Below are 27,488 nucleotides of genomic sequence, written 5' to 3' on the forward strand. Positions count from 1 at the left end.
GGCAGCCTCAGCAGTCATGGATCTGGAGCAGTTGTTCTTGTCATCTTTGCCCACCCATCTTTTTCTTACTGGCTGAAACAGAAGCCTTCTTTGAAAAGGTTACTGCTGGTTGAGAAGCTGAGGAATTCACTTAAAGTGATAGTCAAAAGCATCCTTGCCAAGGAATTAACATGCATTTCACTTAACTGTACAGCCAGGTTAGGGTATCCCCTGCTTCTCATTCTCTCTTGATGTTCAAATCACACAAAGCCATGTTAGTTACTTTTCAGTAACTGTGGTTGGAGTCGCTCATTTTACATACCAATGGTGATGCCTTATTTTCTGCCAGAAAAGAGGGAGATCTTTCCAGATACCTGCAAGTCTTCTTTGTATCATATTCCTTCTTGCTGAGGCAGGCAGCAGAAGTAACTCTTTGGAAGAGCATCAGTCCTGTCCTACGTTTTTAGCCATAGCATAAGGAAAAGTGCCATCATACTCTAAACTAGAAATACCCACTTGGAATTGCACTGTGTTTAGCAAGGTAAGACATCATAAGGATGATTTCCTGGAAATCCCCCCAGTGCCTCACAATAGAATGCCCTTCCAACTGTACTAAAAAGACGTGCATTGTTCAAGTAAAGTCTTCAAGTAAAAATATAGATTTATTTTAAGCACGTGAAACATCAGGATAGGCACAGTTATAAATACAGAAAAGATTAAACATGGCAATACACTTGGAGCCAGAAAACGCAAACAATAATTTAGAGGCAAAGCTTGACATTTCACATATGAAAACCACCTGAAAATAGGTTCTTTTTGGTACTAGACATTCTAGACTTTGCTCACCTCAATTTTAGTTTGAAAATATCCTGTCATTACACTCCAAGTTTTTATTTAGAAGCTATCTGCATAAATACCTATATATTTAAAATGCTGTATAAAGTGCATTCAGATGAAGGACAGAAAAAGGAAAAGGCTCAATTTCCAGTGCACTAGACGAGACTGAGGCAAAACATACTCAAATCATTGACCAGAAAGAGCTTGGTTTTGAATCAGACCCTACAACCATAATGAGTAATGGCACAGTAATGCAAATACGGTTTCTAGGAGACTATTTCAGAGTAGGTATAAACTACTGGAACTATGGTTTGACAGCATATTTACCTTTCAAGTTTTGCAGAGCAAGGTCACATTCCTCTGTTGATAACTATTAGAATAAAAATATGCTGAGGTTTGAAATGTTCCTCCTAATGTGGTCCTGAACAGTTGTTATTGCAAGCAACATTCTATTTATTTTGAAATAGTCCATTAATTCTTGGGTCTTATTGTCTACATTTTCCTGTGGTCTGTGAACTGCTATCTTGGAATTCTGATTAGTTTTTTGTTGTATAGAAATGCAGCCACTTCCATCTTTAACTAGCCTTTAAGCCTAAAGCTGTTACTGTTAACATCAGTGAAACAGCATGTCCTGTTCAGAAGCTTAGGCTTTATAGTTCACAAGTAGTTAAGGGAAATCTAAGGACAACTAAAAGAAAACACCAGCTTCAACTCTCAGCTTCCTGTAACTAATTTCTGTCTCTCTGAAGAAAGTCTAAGGGATATTTGAAAATTAAAACACTCTGGTATAATTATTTTTTCCCTTAAGACATGTTAAGGATGTAGAAGAATTGAGCAGCACCAAAAATTCTACCTGTTTTTATACATTGGGACTCCTCAGTCTCTATTGTGAGAGGTCATGTCAGCGCTGGAGCCTTTTAACCCTCTTAGTACATCCGTTACTTTTGTGGAAGCATGAACTTGGAAGACAGTGAGCAACATTCCTAATGGTGTGATACTGGAATCAAAGACAGAATAATTACAGTGTTTTTTCCCTTACACTCAAACAGGAATAGCTCTTCCAGATATGAAAGTAAAAAAAACATGAAACTTTTTTTTTTTTTTAATTATAACTTTCATCTCTATTTTCTATCAGTTGTGCTTGTGAATAGGTAGGGAAAACATTCCTGTAGAATTCAAGAGATGAATTCTTCAACTGTTTTCAGTCATCCTTTTTGTCTGAGGTACTTGAGTTATCCCCTTCGTTGTCTGCAGGACAGACTTTATTTCTTGCCACTGGTCTTGTTTTTGAGACTGGGACTGCATTTCCAACTGGAGTGTATTTGGCTTCAGGTGGCTGAATGTCATCTTCCTCCAACATACCTAGCTGGTATCTCTGTAGGTCTAAGTATGTAGTAAACAGTTTGGCATATTCTGGATGCTTGAGTGCAAAGTCTTTGAATTCATCTGAAAAATATAAAAAGCACAGATACTACAGTGCGGCAACAGAATCAAAGAAAATTTCAGAGTCTGCTCCTTTTAATGAAGGTGACCTCCAGTTAGGTTTTTCTGAAGCATCTCAGATATATTATGCAAAGTATCTAGGACTGTGCTTCAACAGTTTTCCCCAGAAACTATATGAGAACCAGCAGATATTTTTGGGAAAAAGAGGTCTCACTGTTGGTATGACCATCAGAGTGCTATTCATTATAAAAGGATGTAACTTACCATAGGACAGCTTCCCAGTTTCATCTGCATCTATTTCTTTAAAGAGGTTAGAAACATCAAGCTCAGGCACTCCCAGAGCTGACTGAATGATACAAGCAAACTCATTTTCCGTTATAGTGCCATCCTCATCCACGTCAAAGAGCTGGAAAAGACGTATGTGTAGAAATGCTTTAGCATTCGCTTGCCTGTGAACCTTCTGTGTACAAACCAGCCACCCATATTAGATTTCAAGTATTCAAGAGATGATTTGCGAACAATGCCTGGGATTTGAAAAGTTGACCAGCTAACTGGTTCCACCTCAGCTACCTTCTCTTACAAGAGCTTTTATGCATTTTCTCTGGAATAATACTAAGCAGAGATTTAGCAGAGCAATGTACATGCTGTAGTTGGGATTAGAATATTCTGTACTAGGAAAAGTATGCAGCAAACCTGCGAGAGCAAAGAAACCTCACAGCATTAGCTCCGTAAGAGAACTTATACAACACGTAAAAACAAAGGTTTATGATAATTATCACTGCGAGCTATACTGAAGGTCTGCTGGATTCAACCACTCTATACTATCATATCTTAGGTTTTAGTCTTCCAATTTAGTCTTCCAGTTATGGCACGTCTGGCATCTGATAAACTTGCCATAGTTTATGCTCTGATGTATAACACCTAACTTCTAGTATATCTGACCTGTCACCCAGGAAAGGAATTTTGGTGACTGGAATGCAGGCAGTACGTGTACACTGATCATGCCATCCTTCCCAGCACAGCGACAATATGCATCTGCTATGAATCACCCCCTTGAGAAAGGGATAGATGGCTGTAATTCTTAAGCACTTGCTACAGGCAAAGAGTCCCATTATGAAGGACAGTACATTTAGTGGCAAAGAAAACAAGTAGCAAAAGAAAACCCATAGTGCCATTTCAGGACAAAATGGACTTCTTACCAGCTGAACCAGTCATTTCACACTGAATTGGGAATTACAACGAATTACAATTTTTATAATCAATGCAACTGTTACACTACTGAAGAGCGTAGTCTAGAAAACAAAAGAATAAAACACCAAAGGCTTGCTTCTTCTGAGGAATCTATAGTAATAAAACATCCTCCAGAAGCATTAACAACTTTGAACAGCTATGGCACTTATCTGCAAAGCAACTATAATAATGGATTGCCACAAAAATATGGGCACTTCCTGAATAAGAATCAATATTAAAATGTATACAGTTTAAGATGAATATGATCAATATCTTAATACAATGTTCAATGCTGTTCATAAGAGCAGAGTGGTGGGTAAAATACCTGAATCTGTGTCAAATATCTACTAAAAAAAAAAAGGCACTTAGGCATTTTTGTGTTCAAGGATTCAAAAATGGGCATCTCTGGTTGCATGCTGCATGCTTGTACTTGGGATGTGAAAGGTGCTACCACTCCTCAACTGCCCAAACTATCAGGAAACCATAGGACAAGCAAATAGATGATCTCTGATGCAGCCCAATTTTGGATATGCCAGTCCTGAATAGCCCTCTTGATTCCTCTCACCCCAACCTCCTAGGCTGTTAACAAGAGGGACTTTACTGAGCACTTGATCCAAGAGGATATTGTTCCAATATTGTTCCAGCTATTGTCTACTTGCGACACTGAAGAATCACAGCAGAAAAAAACCTCAGGGGAAAAAACTGCAAGTGCTGCTGAATCATTTTTGGAGTTAGCCTGCCAAGTTACATATTCATTAGTGCCTCCACATGGCTTTTGAAACCCTTTTCTATGAAGTTGATGCCTGCAATTCTCCCCCTCCCCTTCACACTCTAAATGTCAATTGGTTTAAGAGAATTACTCACATTTGCATAACAGATTGAAGCTATAAACTTATGATTTGAAAACTAACAAATTCACAGTCAGTCTTGATTTGTCAGGTTTATAGATTTACACTAAAGTGAACTTACCTTAAATGCCATCTGAATAGTCTCTTCTGTGTTGGCTGGGTTACAAAGAATAGACAAACCAATTACATATTCTCTGAAGTCGATGGTGCCGTCTCCATTCTGAAACCAAAATATGTATGGTAGGAGTTATGGTTAATAGTGCAAATCACTTTAAAAGCTGTTGTACCAATCAACTACGCAACACGCACTAAGACAGCTACAACATTAAGGGCGTTTTTTCTTCCTGGATAAAATACTAACAGCTTTCTAAATTTGTGTAATAATAGGGATGAAGTAGCAATGTACATATTTCCAACAGACAGAAATTGATCCCCAATTTGGGGCATCAATGGGTATCAATTTCTATCTTGTAAACACCCAAATGAAAAGATTTAAAACAACTTAGGAGATTTTCTTTTGTGTATGGCCTCCAAGAAGCCTCTAACAAGAACTGGAATACAGGTGCTTAAGGTAAATGGAACCGTTCATGTAGCACTAGCTCAGACTAATGCAACATCCTAGAATAAAAAGGTCAACAGTGAGGCTGTTGCCTTGAGTTAATTCTCCCTAAGAACCTTCAGCAATAAAATATCTGCCAGCAAAAGTACAGCCTGACAACGCAGTAAATCAACATGGTCTATCTTAAGCTTTTCTTTGAAGCAAATGCATTGCCCTACATGCTGTTTTGAAGCAAATACATTGTAAGCTAGAAATGCAATGAGTTAATTGTAGCAGCCTGTCTGATAATTGCAGCTTTGACCTGAATGAACATTTCCACGCGGTAACTACACAGCTCTTTCAATTGATGCTTTCATTGATGGGATTTGTGATTAATTCCATGTAAGCTGCATCGTATTTCCAGACAGGGAAAGCTGCAGACACCCATTGGAATACATGTTTAAGTCAGTAATGTTCCTGTGACCACACTGAAAGTTTTCTTGAGGGTTTTGGGAAACATCCAGCCTAGGGAAGCAGCCATATGTTAGTGTTGGTGATGGGACCCAGAGCAGCTAATGAAAGCATAGCTGTGATGACTCACAGCTTATAGTTTGGAACATTCACAGTTAAGGACATTCGTCAAAAACATTTGAAAAGCAAACAAAAATGTAAAGCAGAGTTCCTTTCGTGGATAATGTGCTGTACATTTCAAGATTTTTATTTTTTTTTAAGTGGACTCCCTAAGTCTGAGAACAAACAGCACAAAACATTTTCAGCCAAGTGAAAGAGGGGTGGTCTCCTGGGTAAATCTGTAGCAAACAGCCAGAACTCGCTTCTATTCCTGGCTCTCCCACCAGCTTCCAATGCCCACTTTAGCATACCATGCTTAACCTTTCTGTTCCTGGTTTTCTCCTGCTGAATAGTGGAATATGGAGCTCCCCAGTGGAGAAATGCTAAGGCTGCTCTGTAGAGTGCTTTGGAAGTCTTGGGCTCTAGGAAACAGGGATTTCTGTTACTGAGATTAGATCTTAAGATAGTTTTTTAGCAAAAATATGAATAGTTTTAAGTCACTCTGGTGCGTGTCAAGGGATACAACTTTTGACAGCTTTTAATCATCAGAAAAGGACAATATTCTCTCATAAATGCCGTTTTAATTTAACAATCAGTTGTGTCATTGTGCAGCAGAGGTTCACTTTAAATATTTTGGCTGTGTCACAGTTCTCCAAACTATAATAGCCCTAGATTTAAAATGTAACATTATAAACCTAAACTCTTAAAACAACTGAAGCAGAAGTGTAGATAATACTTGTCCAAAGGGCTTTGGAATATTATTTTTGGACAGTTTTATAGACTTTATTCTTAGCAAAGGATTGTTTGATGGCATTAGAATATATAAACATACATAAAGTTAAGAATATTTATCACAGAAAAAGAATTGGACAGTAAACTTTAAAATTAATTCAAAAACAACTTCTGAAGTCAGTTAACACAGCTTTGGCTGCACATGGAAAAATGACAAGAGCTAACAAGGCTCACGTTACTTTACTTAAAGCGTTAAAACCCAATAATCAAAACTGAGAGCAATCTGATACAGCGAACGCCAGCAGCTTGAGTATGAAATGAAGTTACTGTACTTGTAAGATCATGTTGTGACTAGGTCTACTAAGCCCTAGGATGCTGGCTAACTTCCATATACTCTGGCATTTTGGTTAAGGAGAAATGATAGGGTTTGTTGCCTGGGAAGAGAGATGGAAGTAAAACTGAAAACACTGGAAAACATTCCATGTTTCTGTAGCACCAACACAAAAGAGCAACTACAACAGTTGTTGTACACATATCTAGCTGTGTTTGCAGCCTATACACCCAAGCGTATTTTAAGGAAATGTGAGCTAAGCTCCAATTCTCTAAATATCAAAGTAGAACATGTTTATATGTTTTTAATTATGTTATTAAAATAACCAAAAGAGTGTAGCCTCAACAGTCCTTGTTTTCTTAAATTAAACAAGTTTTCTGCTACTATTTTTGCTACAGCATGTGGGGTAATTAGGGTTTTGATGTAGTTTTTATATAATATAATGAACCTTACTCTTTAGAGAAGGAAGTTTCCACTGCCATAAACAGTCTCCATTTATGGCTGCACAAGGAGATCAAAGCTAGATAACCAGTTAGCTTTACGCAGCTGGCAAAGCTCTCTGCAAGACAGATGCAGTCGGTAAAATTTGAAGTACTACTGCCCCAAAACTTGTATTGCACAAAGGCAACAGGAAAAATCAAGTGCACATGTGCACTGGTCATTCCTGTTCTGATTAGCTAAGTAAACCCTGAGTTGGCTACAGGGCTACCAGAGAGAAGCCACAACTGGACCACCTGGAGAGGAACTGCACTTGCATGGCTCGTGTTCACATTCAGGCTCATTATATAAGAGGCTTTTGCTCTCACTCAAAAATTTCAACTGCCTGTTGCTACATGCAAGTTGTAGCTTGTCAGAAAGGGAATTCTGACGCAAACCTGGTAGGGTGGTGCTCACCTGGAGGCATCACACTTTCTCTCAATGCCCACTTTTCTGTTACTCAGAGAGCCCAAATGCCCCTGTGGATAACTGTGCACTTTTCCACTGAATACCTGGGGTGAGGGTGAATGTCATTTGAAAGGAACCGACTTCTTTCATCACAGTTTGAGCCAACACAAATATTTTTACTCTTTGTGTTACCTGGCTTGGTATTAAACACAGTGCAGGAGGAAAAAAAAAAAGCAAAAGTTATAAGTTACTTTCTTCCTAAGTTGCAAGTAAAAAGCTGTTGTAAGCATACCAGGGAGATTTCATCAGTTTAGAAAATAGTTTGCTGAGTGTAACTGTAAGATTTAGAAATCAAAGCTATGGAAATGTAGAAACAAAACCAAACCTCAGTACTCCATTAGCATCCAGTTGCCTTGCAGGTATTGTGTGGTATTTCTCAGTCACTGATGGAGACATCGGGAGGAGCAGGGGCATTGGACTCTTACACATGGAGGCTGTGTGCAGCTGCTGCCTGCTCCACTCATGGTGTCACATTCCCATCGGGCAGCACACACCCTAGCCAACTTGCTTTTAAAGCAACCCTGCTGGGAAATCTTCCTTGTTACTTCGCAGAGCAAGAACCGTTTATCGTCAACTACGTAGTCCTTAATTCAGAAAAATGGGCCTTTGACAGTTCGTGTTATTTCTTGTTGTATGACTCAAAAATTGACATCTTGAAACTGTGTTATTAGCTTGAGTGGGATGCTGCACCCCGATGCAAAGTTATGTCTGATAGCCAGAGGTTGATTTTGGCTGGCTGGCTGCTGTGTGACTGCATTACTACAGCAAACTTCTCTAAATATAAATGTAGTATTTTAAGTTGTTTTCATTATAACTATAATAAGGTTTCAAGGAGAGAGAGAGAGAAAAGATATGGTAATAGAGTCGTAGGAAGGAGAAAAAGGTTGTAAAAGTAGCCTTATATGCCTTCAATTTTGTCCTGGCTACCAGGTAGAACTGACACTTCTACTCAGGTTTTGTTTCAGCAGACAAGCATGAAAAAGCAGAAGTAGGAAGGAAGTAAAATATGACTATGTAAATTCATTGATCATTACAGTCATTGCAACTTTAATGTTTATTCCCTTGTTAGAAATAACTGCACAACTTATGAATCCATTCAACTCCACTGGTTTGCTTGCCTTCAGGCAAGCAGAGCTTTATTTCAGCTTACTGAATGCTGACAAATTGGAACAGTAACATCACAAAACACCACCATACTTAGAGCTTTTTTAATAATAGTTATATTCCAATACAAGCCTGCTTTATGTGAGGAAATAACTAAGCTTTGATCCTTCAACATATTCCCTCATTTCAGAGTGTAGAGATAGTTTTCTGAGACAGACTTATGCATCTGCGCAACTGATAACTTGCACAAACCCTCCAGAATAGCAGACTAACACATGCACAGGAGGAATCACAGCACTTCAAGCTAAGCTAAGTACCTCTACCTACATCTACCTTAGAATAAGGAAAAGACTACAGCTTGATAATACAGGATTGCAGTCTTCCATGTGTATCTTTCAGATAAAGCTTATTCTTCTCTGCTATGCCTTCAGGAATACATGGTCAGCTGCAGCCAGTCTTCAATGGTTATTTTGATCTGCCCACTTCCATTTTGGTCCAGGGACTTGAAGGTCCGGAACATGCTGTCCAGCCGCACCAAGCAGCTAATGAAGTTGTTAAAATCCATGCTACCGTCCTCGCTGGCATATCTGCGCACGATTACCTGGCAGAGCTCTTTGTTCAGGTGGAACCCTGCAGCCCGCAAGGCCTCTGGCAGCTGAGCTCTCCCAACAGCGCCTGTCTGGTTGGTATCATACTGCTTGTATACGCATTGCCATTTCTTGATGTTGTTCCACAGATATTTGAACTCTTCAAAGCCCAGTTTGCCATTTGTATCGCTGTCCATGACTGCTACCATGCTACGGCATGTGTCTAAGCTGAAGCCATCTGTCTTCAGGTCTTGATGTCTGGAAAGCACTTTGTTCAGGATGTCCCTTAGCTCGGTAGCAGACACTTCCATATCATCTCCAGCCAGCTGGACAAAAAGGCGACGGAACTGTCTAATCTCCTCGCTCTCATGAGCTTCAACGTTTGTAAAATGGTTGTGAGGAGGTGGAGGTGGCTCTGGATTATAATGAGCTGCTGCTTCACTTATGAGATTGACAAGACCTCCAACAAGTCCTCCAAGGTTCCCTCCATGTCCGCCTCCTGTGAGGAGTCCTCCAAGGCCACGTGCGAGGCTTCCTCCACGGCCACTACCGCTTCCTCCACTCAGCAAAGCTTTAGCCAGGAACATGGCGAAGATTTTCTGAAGGGAGTTACTCAGAGATCCAGTGCTTCTGTAACTCTCCAAAGCCGTACTGTGTCTGAGCTGGGTGTGGGCAGAACACAGCTTATCTGCATGCTTAGACTTTACCGTGTCTGTGCATGTCTCCAGCTGCCAGAGTTATTGCAGATCTCAGCAGTTTCTGCCAGTTGTTGATATGCCTCTGCTTCTTTCTTCTTGTCTGCATATTTAGCTTTATGAGATTTGATAAATCTTTTTAGCAAAAAACCTGACGAGACTGAAAGCCAAAAAGCAGAAGTCTCAAGATACATATGCTCATAACTGAAGCAGTTTGAAAAGAGCCCTGCCACCTTAGTGTGACTGTTTCTCAGTAAAGCTTCTCTCCTAAAGATGAATACAGGGAAAGCTTACTAGAGTCTCAGCTGTTCTTGCAATCTTTTATGCCTTCAACTTTTTAGTGAACTGTGCATTACGTTGTTAATTCCAGTCACTGAAGCAGTTGTGCCAGAAAGGGGAGGTGAAAAGAGTCCTGATTGCCTTTAATTATTTTGGTTGCCACACTGTATTTCTCTTATATTTGTGCTGTGCTTCAGAACTTAGCTACGTGTTTGTATGAGCCAACAGTCCAAGGTGAGGAGGCAGGAATGGAAAAAGGATGAGTACCTTATCTGCTAGAGCTTCTGTGCATTCAGCAACTACAGAAATACATTTGACATATCTCTATTTTAAAGTCTGTAAATCCTTTGTATTTGGAAAAATCCTGGAAGTTCAAATCAACACAACAACTTGCCCTCCCAAGGACAGGTGTACTGCTAGAACTAACTTGATTGGGAAGAATGATGCTGCATTAGGAAAGCTCCCAAGATGAGAAACAAACTCTGGTTCATAAGCACTTCCAGTAAAACACACTGCTTCCAGTGTAGCACATATGGGACACATACAGTAAGATGAATTCTACGCTGTGCTCTAGTTACTTAAGTTTCTGCTGTAGTTAGAGGGGCACATCCACACAGCAATTTTCCCCATCTTCAGGGATGAGTATAAAATGGGAGAGATCACCACTGACTATGGAGGAAAGCCTAGATGATCAGATTAGCATTGGCACATGCCTTCTTTATGGTTGGAGACAGGCAATAGGAGTCTTTACAGTGTCTAATAGCACCTTTCACAAACACAGCAGGAACACACATTCTAGTTAGCTTCAATCTGCCTTAAATTATTTACTTACAACTACAGCACTTAATTAAGCTGTCAGAATGTAAATGAGTGCAAAATCTGGGGTAGGCAAAAGCAAATATTCAGCCACTACCAGCATGGAGATTATCATCTGGTGGTGGTGGTGCAGCAACTTGTTCCAAGAGATGGCTGTCATCTCACAACTCCAAACTGACCAACTTCTTTCCATCAAAACAAAAAATGGTAACTGTATGAGTCACCTGTCTAGCTTGTGGAATTGCTAACCAAGAAGCATTTACTAAGCTGGATGTAATGAATTAAATGTCCTTTGGGATGTAGTTCTTAACAAAACATTGCCAACAAGATCTCCAGCCAGGTAACAGACTACTCACCCTATCGAAGAGTTGAAACAGCTCTTTGAGGACATCTGAAATAGGCAGCTTCAAGTACTCTGCAAACTCCTCAATTCCAATTCTTCCCCCTTTGGAAGCACTTGCAATAGCAGCAAAGGTATCCAACTGCTCTCTGACGTGATTCCATTTTAGGCTATGCAAACATGAGGGAGAGGAGGTTTTTCTACACAGCAGATCTTGAACAGATGGAATTTCAGTAGGAGTTATTATAGTGTTCAAAGACAAAAAATAGCCAAGAGCGTGAGTGTACAGCACTGGAAATGCTGTACTTCCAGGCTGATATTTTGTATGAAATCAGCAATTAAGGACTGCCCCCCCATGGCCATTACTACTAAAAGCAGCCAGTTCTATCCTTGGGTATTTCAGAATTCCTTAGATTACCTTCCCAAACCTGTTATCAACAGGCTAGTCCAGTGGAGAGATTTTGTTTTCATTGCCATAAATTCAGGTATAACATTATTTTGCTACATTAGGTGTTACTGTGAATATTTCTTTAACAGAAGGGTATATATCTCAACACTGTTAGCTAACTCTCTACCCAAACACTAATATTGCTGCAGCCTGGGAAGTATCTGATCTCTCTACAAAATTACAGCTCTGCACTTTGGTAAGAATAATTATGATTGCCATGTAACTACTGAAAATTTTTCCAGATGGAGTTGTATAAATGTGTGGCACATATGTAACAAGTCTAGATTCACTGTGCACAGACTTTATATTTGACCAGAGCCATGCCAGGTCAGTTGTCAGGTCATTTATCTTTTTGTAGATAACAAATGAACTGCAGTAATTATTACCACCAACAGCTTAACTTCCCTTACTTGAGTTTCTTGCTAATTTTGGTGAACTCCACCAGCCCTGCTTCCATGGGCAAAGTTAGCTGTCCTGCTGAAATCATCAGTCTGCAATCTTCAAAAGTATGATCAGTGACTGGCACATTCAAAGCACTGAAAAACAAATTAAGAAAATAAAGGAAAAAGAAAATCAACTTCTTATATTAAAATGACTTTGAGTTGACTGTTTCTGTTCCCATCACCTCAGCTTGGCTTTAATGCTAATACACAAAACACGTGATAATTCATTCTTGCTTTGCTGAAGGTAGGATAGAGCAATACATTTTGTGAAGCCATACTGTGAAACGTTATGGCAGTGTCATGACGGGTTAAGATTTACAGTCTTGTAAATACAGCCCAGTAACCTTAGAGAACAATTTACATATTCTTGTCAAGCAAGTAAGGCAACATTTTATTCCAGCTTTCCATGTTTTGAACATATTATGTTCCAACATAATCTGCTTTATGCTCTACATAAAAGCAATGTTTTGGTATAGGAATTTGACACCTATGTATAGCACATAGGACTTAACTGTGTGACAGTGTACCTGGAGTACATGGCTAGGATGTGTATGGACATATATAAAAGTATATATAGATAGAAATGAAAGAAAAGTTCTCTAAGATTTTATTTATGACATTACATACGTTGCCATGGTTTGTCGGACTCTGTTGGCAAAAAGAACGGGATCTTTCTTTTCTTCCTCAGTAGGCACATGAACAGGCAAAAACTGAAAGAAATGAGTTATCGGATCAATTAATAGTCACCACTTTATTAACAACATGGACAGTTTCTTATTATTGTCTGGAATAGGGGAAAAACAGGAGAAAAAGTCAGCCATGCAATGAAAGAACTGGACACTAGAGGTCTCAACTGCCTTAGAAACAACTCGGGCTCACAAACGAGATTAGTCCAAACTGCTTCTTAAAGGTTGGTAGAAGCAGCTTTAAAAAGAAAAATTAAAACTCCAAAGAAGAAAAGTAAATACATACATAGTTAGAAAATTAAATGCTGTGTCTATAAGAATGCACATCTGAAATCCTGTACAGTCCTTTTCAAAGATTCCTTATAAATGATGTTATTAGTGGAAAAGTGTGTAAGATTTATAAGTTTTTTTTTCATACATGCCACAGTAGCACCCAATACCTGTTAATTGTATCTGTCAGGATGTGATCGATAAGTTTCCTGTAAGTTTCTCCTCTGTGGTGAAAATGGAATCTTAGCTCTGAATTACCAACACAGCGCTAAATGGATACTGATGCTATAAAATTTTGCAACCCCAAGCAGAGAATAAAAAAGCCCAACAAAACAACCCACTCTTTTCCCAAGCTCAGAAAACATAGCAGATATCTAAGCAGGTATCCATTACAGCAGTTGTGTGTGTGGATGTGTATTCTGTTCTTCCTCCTTCAGTCTACAGAGTGGTCACCTGCAGCTCAGCTTCCCATACCTTTTCTCAGTTATGGTTATCAGTTACCTCACGCTGCCTCTCACCCTGCAGTCCTGCCCTTCAATCCTAGACTGCAGCAGTGCTAAAAGTGTAAGATGTTTCACACTTCATTGGTAGACACACTTGCTAAATATCTGTCAACATGTTTCTTCAGTTTCTTATCTAGTTGTTGGTGATACACTACTATAATGGTAACTACATCCAGCTGGTAACTATATATACAGTCCATCCTGACCAGCCTTTTTGTCTTTGATTTTAAGGAATGCTGCCTCTTCATTACCAAAACCAGTAAGTTTATGGAACAAGTTATCTGTCAAATAGCCATAACAATTCTCTGTTTATAGCAAGGAGTTTTCTCTCCTGGAAGGACAGCAGGGGCCCAGCAGTTCGCATGAAGTTTTGAGATTTCATTCCTTCTACAAGGAGCTGCCAGCTCTGTTCAAGGCTGACACATGTCCCTGCTTATTACAACTCCCCTGCAGAAGTCATGTAACTCTTAGGTTGAGGAAGCACAGATACTCTGTGCAGACACGGAGAATGGTGTTATCACTGGGTAAGATGAAAACACAAGTCTGAGAAGTTTATCTGTGTAAACATGGTTTATGGTCTTGTAGGTGGTCATTATATCATTTGAGGCTGAGGTCTTGCTCAGACAGCAATTTAGATTTTTGGCAGGTGAAACACCACCTCTTTTTCAAAAAACCTGCCTACCACTAATTATTCATAAAACCAGTTTGCCAGAAACCAGAGCAGGAGGTGAAGAATTTGGTTTCTTGGTCTCCCAAGGAGGCATGCATAATCTCACACACACCCAGCTGCTTATCAGGTGATGACTACTAAGTATACCTTTGCTGTCATATTGCAATCCTATAAGAAAAATTCTTCACAGCACTTTCGGTATCAAAAATTCTTCTCTGATTTGCTTTTGACCTGGACTATCTTCTTACAGAATTTGCCAAATGCTGCAACTTTTGCAGCCATAAAACTCACTGCCACGTTCACTGTTTAATTGTCAATATACACAATATGGCTAGATACTTCCTCAGACTGCAGTTGTGCATCATGGTTGATGCACTGTAGGTAGAGGCAGAGCAACACGGATGGGAATGGAGAGGCTGCTTGTTCACAGTATGTGGCAGTCCACTGCTAAAAGGAGTAGTCTGATTTCCTCCCTCTCCAGGTCAATCTGCCCCTTCTATTTGGCCTTTTGGTAAGACTTTTGCATTGATGCTAAGCAATTATTTTCACCCTGAGGACACATGCTGCTGTGAAAGCTGTGTATTTCTTCATGGTTTTTTTTCACCTTTGGGTACAGAACTTATTTTCTAACAGGCAAGTTTGAGTTCCATTCTGAAGTAGGGGGAAATAAACCTTCTACTGGAAGGGCTACATTAATTATTTCTTGTTCCCACATATATGAATTACACAGGTATGTCCTTCTGTACAAAATCATGAGGAGAATTATATCTTTAGTACACATTCCATAAATATAACTGTTTACTGCATGTATTATAGTATACAAGATGCTCCCTTAAAATGAATTTAGCTGTTTGACAACAAAGACTGTATTGCTAGTTTTCAGTAGCAGCAACACTGCTTGTGTTCAGAGAGCTCTGCACAACTTTGTGAGTTCTGTATTTTTCATATAAAGAGCAAAAGCTGTCTAAATTTCTCCCATCACTCAGGTCCCTAAACCAACTTACTCGATACTGACAATCTTTGGGGTCTGTCAAGGAATGTGAAGTACAACCCTCAACCTGATCACAGCTGTTATCTGGCTCCTCACTACTGCGTTCCGAATGTTGACTCTGACAGGAATCAAGCCGTTAGAGTAAGTGTACTGCTGTTATGAAGTGTATATGTCGTGTCAGTTACCATTCATCTGTCTGTGTGCTGTGCTACTGGTTTTACTGATCAAGGCTCAGCTTTCTCCACAGTACAAACACTAGAGTCCTTGAGCTCTTAGTTGCAGAAACCTTTCAGAGTTCAGTCTGGGAAGGTGGTGAGGAAGACAGAGAGTCTTTAAAGGGAGCAGGGAAATGAGAAGGTGGGGAAAAAAACACAAGTTACCTTTAATAGAATGTATTATAATTGTTAGTTTATACATTTGTAAAATCCATGCAGTGACTTAGCAATGATTTTACAGTGCTTTAAAAATAAAGGCTTTTCTGCCAGCTTTCGTTTAGGAATGCATCAGGTTAAATGATACAGAGATGTGGACAACAAATCTGAATATATTCTCACCGTGGTACTGTTCTTGTTGTTGAGACATTTGTTTACTGTTCACTAGCAGTGACTAAGAACGTGAATAATGCATTTATGCTGACGTATGAACTCAGTAGGAGTTACTGAACCTTAGTATAAAATTATTTTTGATTCTTACCTCAACCTCTACTCTTGTGAAGAGCTGACACATCGTCATTACAAATAGCTCTTTTCTGCAGGTGGGGAAGAGAGAGGAAGAAAAAGACATTTTAATTATTTTTAAAAAAGTATTTGCAGATGAAACATTTTGAAGCATTGATGAAAACACAGCCGATATTGGGCAAGGTTTTTAAGTACCTTGTAGTAAAGTTTCCTGAAATGTTGTTTGATGTTTTTCTGTAGGAATTCTGCATACACCAGCTGCTTGCTCACTGGGCAGGCAACCTGTTATCAGTTGTCATACTTATTAACAATACTATACAATTCTTTGGCTAGCAAAATGTATATGTGTTATTTTATCTTTAAAGAGGTGAACACATAACAGATTTTGAAGCTTTAAGAGCTTTGATTCTGAGAAGCAGCTTTACTTCCCTATTTTTTATTCTCTTATCTGCAAAACAGCCAGTAACTTCCTTCTGCAGAACTGAAGCAAGGATCTGTAACTATTTGCTACCCATTTTGCAAATTATAGTAATGTTTACACAGATATGTTAATTAAGTGTCAGTATGTCCAGGACCTTCAGAGCTTTAAGAAATGGACAAGTTTTAACAGGTAGGGGGGAAGAAGAAGCTGGAAAAAAGGATAAGCATAACCACTTCTATTTCTGACTTGTTCACTGAGATTTTTAAGCAGAAATGTACATTTGCTCTCTACTTTAAATCATGTAAATTAGAGTAGGAAACTTTAAAGCAATCTTTCTTCTGTTCTTGAATTTGAAAAAATAAAAGGGAGAAAAAATGCAGAACTAAGTGATCCTTTTTACTCTCTGCAGGAATCCACCCTTAATGCTTGATTTCCTAGCATGTAATTTTAGGCATGACACTCAGTAAAACACAAAAGTAGAAAAGTAACAAGTGAAAGCAGAAACTGGGTCAGGAGGTTTCTGAGAAGGAGACTGGTACTGTCCATTCTGGCTGCAATACCCAAGATGTTTTATGAAGACTGCTAGTTCTGCATTTTCTCTCACAACTAAAGACAATTGTTTTCAATCTTTGAGCATAAATGCTTCGTCGAGGTAATCTATAGTATGCTACTGAATCTGTACTATATATTACTATCAGCATGCTGATAACTGTGACAGCAATAATACGAAAAATCTTTTGAAACTAAAGAAGATGGGTATTTTGATCTAGGTCAACTTTCAAAATGTCCATTCTATAAGTCTGTGAGTGCTAGGATTAACTAATGATAGCTTAAAAGGCACTTTTAAGTAGAGCACTTAAAATGCTCCACTTCGCTAGTTCAGATATGTCTCAAATCAGTTGTCTGAAAATTTTAGTCACATAGTAAATCATTAGTGCTGCACTTAGATGCATTATATATGCCACATGAAAGTATGGTCTATGAATTCTGCAAATCCACATAATGTTCTAGTGAGTGTTTATGAGCTGAAAAGTGCTTCCCAGACAGTAGTTTTAGTATTTTCAGTACAGTTTATAGAAGTTTTTTAATAAAATATTTTATCATATCAGAAGACCACCTGTGTTGACAAAAAGAAACAGCAACAAAAAAAACAAGACCCATAGCCAAAATGGTCTGTTAAAACTTTTTTCATTGTTTAATTGTCAGAAACTATATATTTAGCCTCGTCACTGGCATCTCAAAAAAGCAATTGCTTTTGTTGAGTCAGGTAAAAGCAAAAAGAATCCTAGATGTCAGAACAGAAAGACAGGGAAACATAATTGTTTTGCCTGTCTTCTTCACCTATTGTCATGTTACTCTTCAAGGAAGGTGGGGAAAAAATAAATGGAGGGGATAAAATAACATTTATTTTCTCTTGTTTGTATACCATGTAGGAAACTGTTAATATCAATGGCATTTGATGGCCACTGATTGTTCCCAAAAGAAAAAGAATTTCCAATTTTCCCTTGGTCTAGTGTAATGTGCAAAACATAGGAGAAAATTAAACAAAGCAGTGGCAGAGATGGAAATAATGTTTTCCCGTTTGAAAACTCCTCCTCTAGCCATTCAGATATGAAATCTACTGCATGACAGCATTATCTCCAAGAACTTCTCCCTCATAAAAAAAGACATCTAGAAGAACATGAGTCTTAACTTAGCCCAATCTGTCCGGCAGACTGTTTAGCAATGGGGAAAAAAATCTATGTGTAATTTTTAGTAAGATTAAGAAACTTACAATGAATAGCCTTGCCATGTCCAGGTCACAGTATCCTAAGGATAAAAATAAAACACAGAAATGTATGACAAAATGAGATCAAAGTGAGAGAGCAGATAGGTTACAACATAAAACAGGTACAAGTTTAGTAAAAGCAGATGATGGTGTTATAGTGCTGTAGTGAAAATAAATAAAGGTGACAATATGTCTAGGATTTCTTGCCGTAAAAAACTGGAAATAAGCATGGCAGACTTGTGTTCTATCAACAATTAGGAATAAAACTTAAGTGGTTATTTAGATGTTTTAAATCATTCATTCTAATCTAAACAACAGAAGTAGAAAAAAAAATCTGATAAGTCTTCTGAAGTGGACTTCACCAGTCCACTTAGAAAGGCAGCCTCCTAAATACATTGGACAAGGACATATATATATATGTTATATTGTCCATAAATATGTTTTCAAGGACATCTCTGCATAGGTAATCTATCATACTTTTTCTTTGTGTTTTTTTTTTTTTTGGCTTTGCATTTTTTTCTTATTCTATGTGTATTACTTCCTATATATAATTTTTACAATGTGTGCTGCAGATCCTTACATCCTATCAGTGAAATGCAGTTCCAGTCCCTGTTAAGTGGTTCACTGTTTTGAAATTGATCTGCAAAAGGATTTTACATAGGAATCATTGTAAATAATAAATGAAAAGTTTGGTCTTTTTTGGATTTGTGTAATGAGGAGGGAGTGAAAAAACATGTTAACAGTCACTAGACTCGTGTCCCAGTATTACACCTGCTGGTGAAACAGAGCCATATGGCTCAACCCCTATACTTCGCAGGGAGTGTAAACACTTACCCAGCAAAACAAAGGAAAGTTACACAAAAAGAACCATCTGCAAAGCTGCCCTCTTGAACTGCCTGAAAGAAAGGGGTATTGGAAGTAGTGCATGGTTCAGCTTCGCTTTTGTTCAGAAAGCCTGTCTGCAGTAAGAGGACTTTAAGCTTAACCAAAAAAGGATAACTAGTAGGGAAGTTGTGTGCATTTTAGACTTCAAAGTACAGACTCTGTGGCTTTGCAGGAAGTCTCTAACTTCCGCTGCAATATTTTCTTACATTCCCTCTTCCTTGAAGTACAGCTAAGATGCCCAGAAGTAAGTTTTTCACAATCAGAATAGCAACTACGTCATGCTGATTCTTGGGAAGCCTGGAATTCTCCAATGATAAGCTCAGGGCAATAGATTCTTCAGTTACAAAGCAAAATATTTAGCCTAGGTACACTTTAAGTCAGTATTTTGACTTCCAGATTACCAGTTAGTGATACAAGAATGTTCTGCTCACCAGCTTGTTGGGGTATCGGAGCAGCACAGGCTGCACAGGAACTCGTGGAATGAATGCACCTGCAACCAAAAAATTTGTATGGGTTGTTAAGACTGAGCTTCATACAGCAGTTGGAAGTTCTAAGAGATTCAAATAAGATATGATATCTGGAAGGAGAATTTTTTTAAAAGGCCAGAGGAATGGAAAGTGTTCTTTTTTTTTCTTTTCTTTCCCGTAAAATCATCAGTGCAACTAGCAAGGTGTCAGAACAGACAAAAAAAGGGCTGTTCCCTAGTTCAAGGAGAAAGCTGCCTCAGATTCCTGGACTGTTCAAACTGATTTTCTGTGTATTTCCTCCCATTGATTGCCATTTGTTTCAAAGGATTAGATTCTCACAAGGCTGTTGAGTGTTTCCTGCACTCTTCTCTGTTTTGATCATCTTGGTAAGTGATACAGATCTAAGCATGTAGTACTGGTTTTGCACTTTGCTACCAAAGATACTGTACAACAGTGAGAAAGGAGAGTGCTACAGCTTTAACTGAAGTGCAGCACAACAAGCTAGTGGTCAGTGATGCTATCAAGCCCCTTTCTGTGTTAAAAATAGTCTATTGGCCTATCTTGCTAAGCCACACAAACAGATCTTGTAGTTTAGTTGCTAAGTCTTGCACGGCAAAATTTAGAGGAAACTAAGTTGGCATGATTGTAGGTTGAGTTAAAGGAACATCGTAAGTAGCACGCATTTTGGTAGTTTATGTCATAGTAGTCAGTCATTTTTCTGGGTAACTAAAAAACAAACAAAAAAAACACACCAAAAACCCTACAAACAAGTATGCAGCACATATGCAACCTACAAAATACCAAAAATTAGAAAAGTCAAACGATAGTATAAAATAGTGGGTTTAGTGCGACTGAAACATCAGTGATGTAAGACATTACTACAGTACTGAAACTTTAACGACAGAAGACATCACCACAATGCTGTTGTGGATATGTACCTGCAGAAAGCCATACTAGAGCTACCAGACTAGTATTTCATACATTGTTTTCCAACAAAGATGTGACAAAATTTCTCACCTTGTTTAAATGTGATCAGACAAGATCGGTTTGTGCAGGTGCCTTCTGGGAAAATCAGTATCTTGGATTTAAAGAGAAAGAAAGCAAATATATATGTGTCACAAAAGGATTATACTTCAGCATCAGTTTATATGAAGGCTGAATTTTTATGCCAGCTCTGTGACATGTTACACTGCATCACAAGAATACCATTACTGTTTCAACAAGAATAGAATGAATTAGTAAAGGATGCCCACAGTAATAACAACCTGATTCATCTTGATTTGGAAACAAATGCTTCGTACGAGAGAAATTTTGGGGAAAGGCCTTTATCAGTTCAGAAATACAGTACAAAATGTTTCCAGTGTTTGACTTGAGATGTTTAGTGTTGGTAATGATAGAAGAATTGCTTCTCTTTGTTTCTCTGCCAGCAGTTTCTTACTGAACTGCTGAGTGTATTACCACTAGGAGTCTGGGCTGACATGAAGTGCGTGAGGCACTTGAGCATTTACAGGTACAGATGCTATCAACATGAGTCAAGATGCCAGCTATGATGAGAAGATCACAGCTTAAGGGGTAGCAGCAAAAGGCAGAGAGTAGGTGTATCTCTGATGTAGAGCTCTGATGGCACTACACACCACTACACAGCCTCTTAATGACTCAGACACAGCAAATACCCAGAAGGACTCTGAATTAGCTTCTGAAAAATACCACATTAGATGTGTAGCGAGCTTCAATGTGACACACTGAATTCAGCCCCCTATGGAATACAAAGAAGCTTTGTATTTCTCCTATCACTATAGGATTATAAGCAGCATTCCAAAAAATCTCAGTACAAGAACTGGTCTGGATTGAGAGGGTTCAAGGTGTGCTCCCACTTCAGTCCGAATTAACAGGTCAAGGCTAGATGAAGGAGGGATTGTTGCTCAGGAGACACAGGCCGTTCTAAGATATGATATGCTGGTGCTACGGGCACAAAAATGGGTATGTTTCTGCTCGGCATACATCATAAGCCCCAGAAAACATAGTAGTGACTGCCCAAGCAGTAAGTTATCATACTCTCCTTCCCCTTTTGTTTTGGTACAGGGTTGGGAGAAGCAATAATCAGGAGCTTATGCTATTAATAAGTGCGAGTGTTGTCCAGCCTGTCATGTTTCGGTTTGAGGAGGAAAGAATTGGGAATCCAGCTACTCCTCCGTTTGTGTTGTGCTAAAAGAATGCAGCCCAGGCACTCTGCTGAGGTTATCAGAGACATCATCTTGTGGTCAAGGAGGAAGGTGTGGCCGCTGGACAGGACTAGGAATCACCCTCTGATACCCCCAGCTGTAGCTGATTCAGTCTTGAAGATTCCCAGATTACTTGACTCATAGGCTCTTCGTGCCATAACATAGTTGCAAAATTGGTGTAAAGCCAATTCCCCTTTTTCTCCCCATGCTGTCTTCAGCAGAGGTTAGGTATTGGACTTTGCTGGGATCACTTTATCCACAACAGTTTAACAAGTCATAAGCATCAACGCAGATTCTAAGCATAGTATTAAAAAAAAAAAAAAAGCCTTGCTAGCTTTCATGAGTGCATATTTAAAATCCTCCATACAGTTGATAAACGGAAAAAAATAGAGGTGACAGGAAACCACAATCAATACATCAGAAGAGAGTGGAGAGGCAATGCCAAGTGAGATGCCAGTATATGCAGATTTCTATCCCAGCCTTCTGCCTGTCCAAAAGCAGCAGAGTTGCTGCCTCAACTGTTTTCTCCTTCAGAGCAGCCCCTGCCCCATTAGGTCTTCAGGATGAAAAGCCACCCAAGGCCTAGAAGCACAACAGCAGCTTGCTGCTGAGGAATGACCATGGGAAGCAATGTGCAGAATCACTAACTATTGTGTCCATGTTAAAATTGTTCCACAATTCAGACCAATCTAAAAGCCTTGTTCTTATTGGACTGTTACCCTGAAGAGTGAACTGACCTTCAGATCAGCTATTTTCCACCTGTGAAATTAATGTTTTAAGCTTAAGTACTGTTTATGATGGAGCTCACACAGTTTGGGTTACTCATCAACTGCTGTGAGTGCAGCTCTGCACCACAGCTTCTCACACATGAGCTTGCCTGAGAGTAGTGATTCACATATACTAATACAAGTCAACTGCTACACTGAGGACAGCAAGTTAAGAATTAAAATAGGGGATGAAATCCAAGAGCATCTGCATTTTAGAACAGCAATTGGTATTGTCTGGATTTAACTGATCCGTTTGTCGTGACAAAACTCTTTCTGGGCACCAGCCTCTCTTCTTCCTTTCCCAAACCTGTCACAGACCTGAAAGCTGACTTTGTATGTCAACAGAATCCTATTCGTCTGGGCACTGCCTGATATTATGATGCACAGTGTATCTGGGATATATCACAGAAGAGTAGTGGTATCTTTATTACCTGTGGCCACTGGCCTCCTGATAATGCCCGATTTGTTATCTCAGCGACTGTATTCTTTCGTGAATCAGGGTCTTGACGAGAAACTGCTACAGGCTGAAGGGAACTTAAAATTGCTGTGAAAGAGATCCAAATGTTCATTTGTTTTACACTAGTGCCTAGAAAACATGTGTTCAAGGCTCCCCTGTAACAAAAACTTGTTATGCTCATACTAGGAAACAGACTACACAAACAGCTTTCAGACTAAATAGGTAAGAGTATCATTATTGTCCTCAAGCTGAGGAGCTTGACAGTAGGTATGAACTTATCAAATTCTCGTGCACACGTTCTACTATTACTGTTATCCTTCACTGAGCGTTTCCACACAGTTGTAAGAAAGAGACCTGGTCAGGTATCTGCTCACAGGCCACACTGGGGCCCAACGCATCCAGACTGCAATGAAGAAGTACCTTGAGCCCAAGCTGAAGAAGCAAGTGCTTTTCAGTTACGAAGCAGACATGGCTTGTGAGTAATTAAAAAAAAAAAGAAAAAGAAAAAACAAGACTGATTTTATCAGAACTCTACATCAGAATGTGTGGACATGCTGAAATGTGATGAGAAAACGAAATAATTATCTTTGGCATCCCACTCCTGTGTTTTTAAGATAAGATCACTATATCACCAGTTAGTTTATTTCCTACCAAGCCACTTGTCTGTGTTGCCTACTGAGTTCTGTCTTGGGCTACTGTTGGCTTGTTCTTTTAAGGGTCCTACGGAGAGAAGAGGCAGATACAGCCAGCAGAAAGGCTGCTGCTGATTCCAGGAATAATGCAAACTGGGATTCTTTCTGTGCCAAAAGGAAGAGAAAATAATAGAAGCATGACTCATCTGATCTTTCCCATTCTCTGCATTTCCTTTTTGAGTAACTTCTCTTTTATTCCTTCCTGGTTTGACTCCCATTAAAAAATATCCATAACAGTGCCTGCAAGTTTAAGTTTAAGATTATGGTATTTTCCAGACTGCTGTAGTTCAGATCTGTTTTGAAACAACCTTTACCAAAACATGTCCTGTGTTTGTGGGCCACACTGTTAAAAGACAGCAGTTGAACAGATTGTTCAAGCTACCTACTGAGAGAATTTTCAGAGAAATTTTCTACTCTGAGCAGCTAGGAAACATGCTTTCGATGTAAAGCACATTTAAAGTGGTATTATATTCCATGCCTGAAAGGAAACAGCATACTCTCAAATGTTTTGACCAATTCTGAAAGATAAGCTGCCCCAAGTGATTTTACTGAAAATCTGACAGTATCTTTGGAACTCAAGGATTTGAAAGTCTGTCCCTTAATCAGTTTCACAGATAAGACTTTTAACATTTTATTTTTTCATGAATACTTACTGCCAAATACTGGAGTTGAAAGGTTCTCTGCTCTAGATACTATCGATGGCATTCCAGTTAAGGCAGAAACAATGGCATCAAAAAAGCTTGAATGAGGAGCTGCAACGAAGATGGGGGCTTCCAGCAGACTTGCCACTTTCCCTTTTATTTTCACTTGGAAACCCATTACGAAGAACAAGGTACGAGTTAGGCATGAAAGGCTTGTCTGGATCATCCTCCTGGTAAACAGATACACAAAAATATCATCCAAATTACAGCTACTTTTCTAAACAAATGCATAGATCTCACCAGCATTGTGGCCAGGCACAGGGTAGGAACACTACTCACAAGGAGAGCGTGGGGTAAAGGGGAGGAAGCAGAGGGAGGAAAGGACCATCACCTTCTGTGTTAGAGCTTACAATTTCACAGCTACAATTTTAAAGATAAGGCAATGTACAGCACCTCCTAACAATGTCCCCCCCAACAAGTTCTGTTATTTCTCTGGTCATATTTTATAGCATTTTAGCATGATGCTACTGGGAGGGCAGGGAGAGTACTTAGCAGTTTCAGTGTCTTTTTTGTATGAACTTATATCACTCTTGATACCATTATTTTATTTTATTTTTTTAAATCAGTTTTAAACAATTAAGTGACAATCTTCCCATACCTGGGGCATGTTCCCTCAGTGGGACTCTCCATAATCTCTTGGTCTTGTGTTATTTAAAAAAAAAAAAAGCAGAGACTTTTTATAAATCTTGGTCACACTTTACCTTCTCCATCCTTTTAATGGCACAGATCCTCCTCCATGGTGACGGTAAGTTGCAATTGATGCAACCAGCCATGACAGCAGTAAAATGAATGTAATAAATATGACACGGAGAGGTAGCAAAATAATCCCCAGAAGAATGGTCTGAAAAAAGAGGGGAATTACTGATATCTATGCAGTTACATTTTATGGACTGTGAAATATTTACATTACTGCCATATGATTTAATGTATGAAAGCACTAATGATTCCTGTTTTCATATGGGGAAGTCGGTCATCTGTAGTGTTTCAGAAAATATTTTTGCGTTCCCATTTCAGTTAGAATTAGAACATCTGACTGTTTGGGTTTTTGGCTCAGATGCTGTTAGACAGAGAGGGTAAACAGTTTGCCTGCCTTAGTTTATACTTCGGCTTGTTCTGCAGCATACAAGGTCAGAGGAGTCTGACGAGCTGAAGTGCATCTCCACTCCGGAGCCTTCTGTCACCAGCTGCCATCTGTCTACAAGCCAAGCGGGATTGCTAAGATGATCACAATGTACTTTTGCTCCTTTTAAAATGACAGATCTTGTGCTGAGTCACACTACTGCTGCAAGTGATCCTCAGTACGACTGCCTGGAGTAGCGCAGAGGCCACATAACTTCATCGCCCCTAGTTAGGACTTAGGCATTTTTTTTTTTTGGTAAAATTATACTTGTGGTTTAAGGCATGGGTTTGGACTTCACAGCGCTGTTGTAGCAGCTCAAGGCTGACGGCCTTTGGAAGTCGTCTGCTCACTGCTTGCAGTACACATACAACAGGGCCCTTCAGATTATGGGGACTAATTTCTTGCCTCCTGTCTGTGTGAAGCAACCTGGCTATTAACTCTGTGCTGGGATCTCCTTCAATACTTCAGAATGAATTGAAAAATCATAGTTCCCTTTTCTCCCCACAGTCAGGAAGCTGTTATTAGCTCGCTTTAACTTGAAGCAAAGAAACTCTTGAGAGAGTTCTGCTACGGTCAGACAACCACACTGGGTAGCAAAGCTGGTCTGAAACAGCCCCAAGCTGACTTTGCTCCTCACCGCTTCCTCAGTTCTTCATACACACTTGTAAGGGGAGTGGGGGGGGAAGTAGAAACCTGACATAACACTGCTTGCAAATAATACTCAATTATTACCCTCAACCCCTACTAATGAATATTCAGCTTGCATTTTTCCGTGCACAGCTCTGGGAAGGAGGTGCATTGGCACAAGGTTGTTAGCAGCCTGTGGTGCAGGGCAGGAAGAAATTCTCAGCTGTCTTACCTCAGCACATTAATTTAGAAACTATATCCTGAAGGTTGGCCTTTGTGGCGCAACAACAGCCCTACATGGATTGAGCAAGCCCAGGCTGGGAGGCAGATGAGCTGCGATACCTTGCGGAAGTCACAGCGCAGCATTCCCGGCAGGCTGCAAGCAGCTCGACGCCTTCTGGCACCCAGCCAGCTTGGGGCTTGCTGAGCATCAGTTGTGTGTGTGTATGCACACAGCAGTGCACACCCAAGCAGAGTTATTATAGTGAATAATTGTTTTTATTTGAGCTGTGTTTGTAAAATCCCTCAGAACTTAGAATATGGCTGCATCGGTGGTCACAGACTGACAGCTCCCCCAGTTCAGAAGCATGGCAGAAGTTAGTCAAGAAGTGTGGTAGTTTTAGCTTACACATTTTGATAAGCATTTAGCTTGTAATTATGTAATAACATCTATTGTTCTGCAGAGTTTCTAATAATATATAACACACCTTTGAATTTAGGTAAAAAGCCTGCATGATATTCATCTTGTCTTTTGGGGAGGTATCAGCCTATATAAATCTACAAAAAGAATTTGATTCATTAAGTTTTATACCAGTTCTAATCAAATAAATAGTTGTAAGAGGAGAAAGCTCCTAAGTTCCCATTTTGGAATTTAAATCTGAATGGTCTATAGTCACAAACTGCCAGCAAGTCAAGTGGATTTTGATGTGAAGGCGCACACGTTTCTCTATGTCATGCCATCTCTATGTCATGCCAGATCAGATAATGAGTTTGGACTAGCCAAGTTGTGAGCTTTATTATTTTAAAAGGAAGCCTACAACTGCACAACAGCACTCCTCTCGCAAACTCAGCCTTTCTAGACATCTTTTCAGCAATGACTACTTATGGTACATGAATTGCAAGGCTTTGAATAATAAATAAGTTTTCCAAATTTGTTTGTACTTAAATACTTGAACGATGATTATTAAGCACTACAGAGGATTTTAAATTACTTCTCTCCTTTCCAAAGGAACAAATGATTATAGGACATTTGGAATATAAGCATCTTTATATTAATCCAATTAATCCAAGTATTATTAATCCAATTCCTAGATACAGTAGCTTGGTTCTAATTTTCCTTTCATTGACACAGTCCTCCCGTGGGCTGCCCAACTCCTTCATTCTTCCTTTGTAATATCCT

The 27,488-nt window shown here is 39.3% G+C and overlaps 2 protein-coding genes across 2 annotated transcripts in view; both read right to left on the bottom strand.

Annotated features, from left to right (window-relative positions):
* Window positions 1-620: 620 nt before the first annotated feature.
* The window catches only part of LPCAT2 (lysophosphatidylcholine acyltransferase 2), a 29,873-nt gene continuing 3,005 nt past the window's right edge, over window positions 621-27,488 (bottom strand). The window contains exons 2-14 of the mRNA XM_035543320.2: window positions 25,044-25,183; window positions 24,295-24,512; window positions 22,924-23,036; window positions 20,521-20,581; window positions 19,468-19,526; window positions 18,158-18,192; window positions 15,979-16,033; window positions 12,793-12,875; window positions 12,133-12,258; window positions 11,291-11,444; window positions 4,459-4,557; window positions 2,524-2,665; window positions 621-2,262 (exon numbers count right to left, since the gene is read on the bottom strand). Coding sequence (XP_035399213.1) covers window positions 2,018-2,262; window positions 2,524-2,665; window positions 4,459-4,557; window positions 11,291-11,444; window positions 12,133-12,258; window positions 12,793-12,875; window positions 15,979-16,033; window positions 18,158-18,192; window positions 19,468-19,526; window positions 20,521-20,581; window positions 22,924-23,036; window positions 24,295-24,512; window positions 25,044-25,183 — 1,530 coding nt within the window. The 3' untranslated portion in view covers window positions 621-2,017. The remainder of the gene's footprint in view (window positions 2,263-2,523; window positions 2,666-4,458; window positions 4,558-11,290; window positions 11,445-12,132; window positions 12,259-12,792; window positions 12,876-15,978; window positions 16,034-18,157; window positions 18,193-19,467; window positions 19,527-20,520; window positions 20,582-22,923; window positions 23,037-24,294; window positions 24,513-25,043; window positions 25,184-27,488) is intronic.
* CAPNS2 (calpain small subunit 2) lies at window positions 8,362-9,865 on the bottom strand. Its single transcript, XM_035543321.2, has one exon. It carries the CDS (start codon window positions 9,729-9,731, stop codon window positions 8,985-8,987), a length of 747 nt encoding a protein of 248 aa, XP_035399214.1. The 5' UTR covers window positions 9,732-9,865; the 3' UTR covers window positions 8,362-8,984.

Source organism: Cygnus atratus, chromosome 12, assembly GCF_013377495.2.
Source record: "Cygnus atratus isolate AKBS03 ecotype Queensland, Australia chromosome 12, CAtr_DNAZoo_HiC_assembly, whole genome shotgun sequence".
Taxonomy (NCBI): domain Eukaryota; kingdom Metazoa; phylum Chordata; class Aves; order Anseriformes; family Anatidae; genus Cygnus; species Cygnus atratus.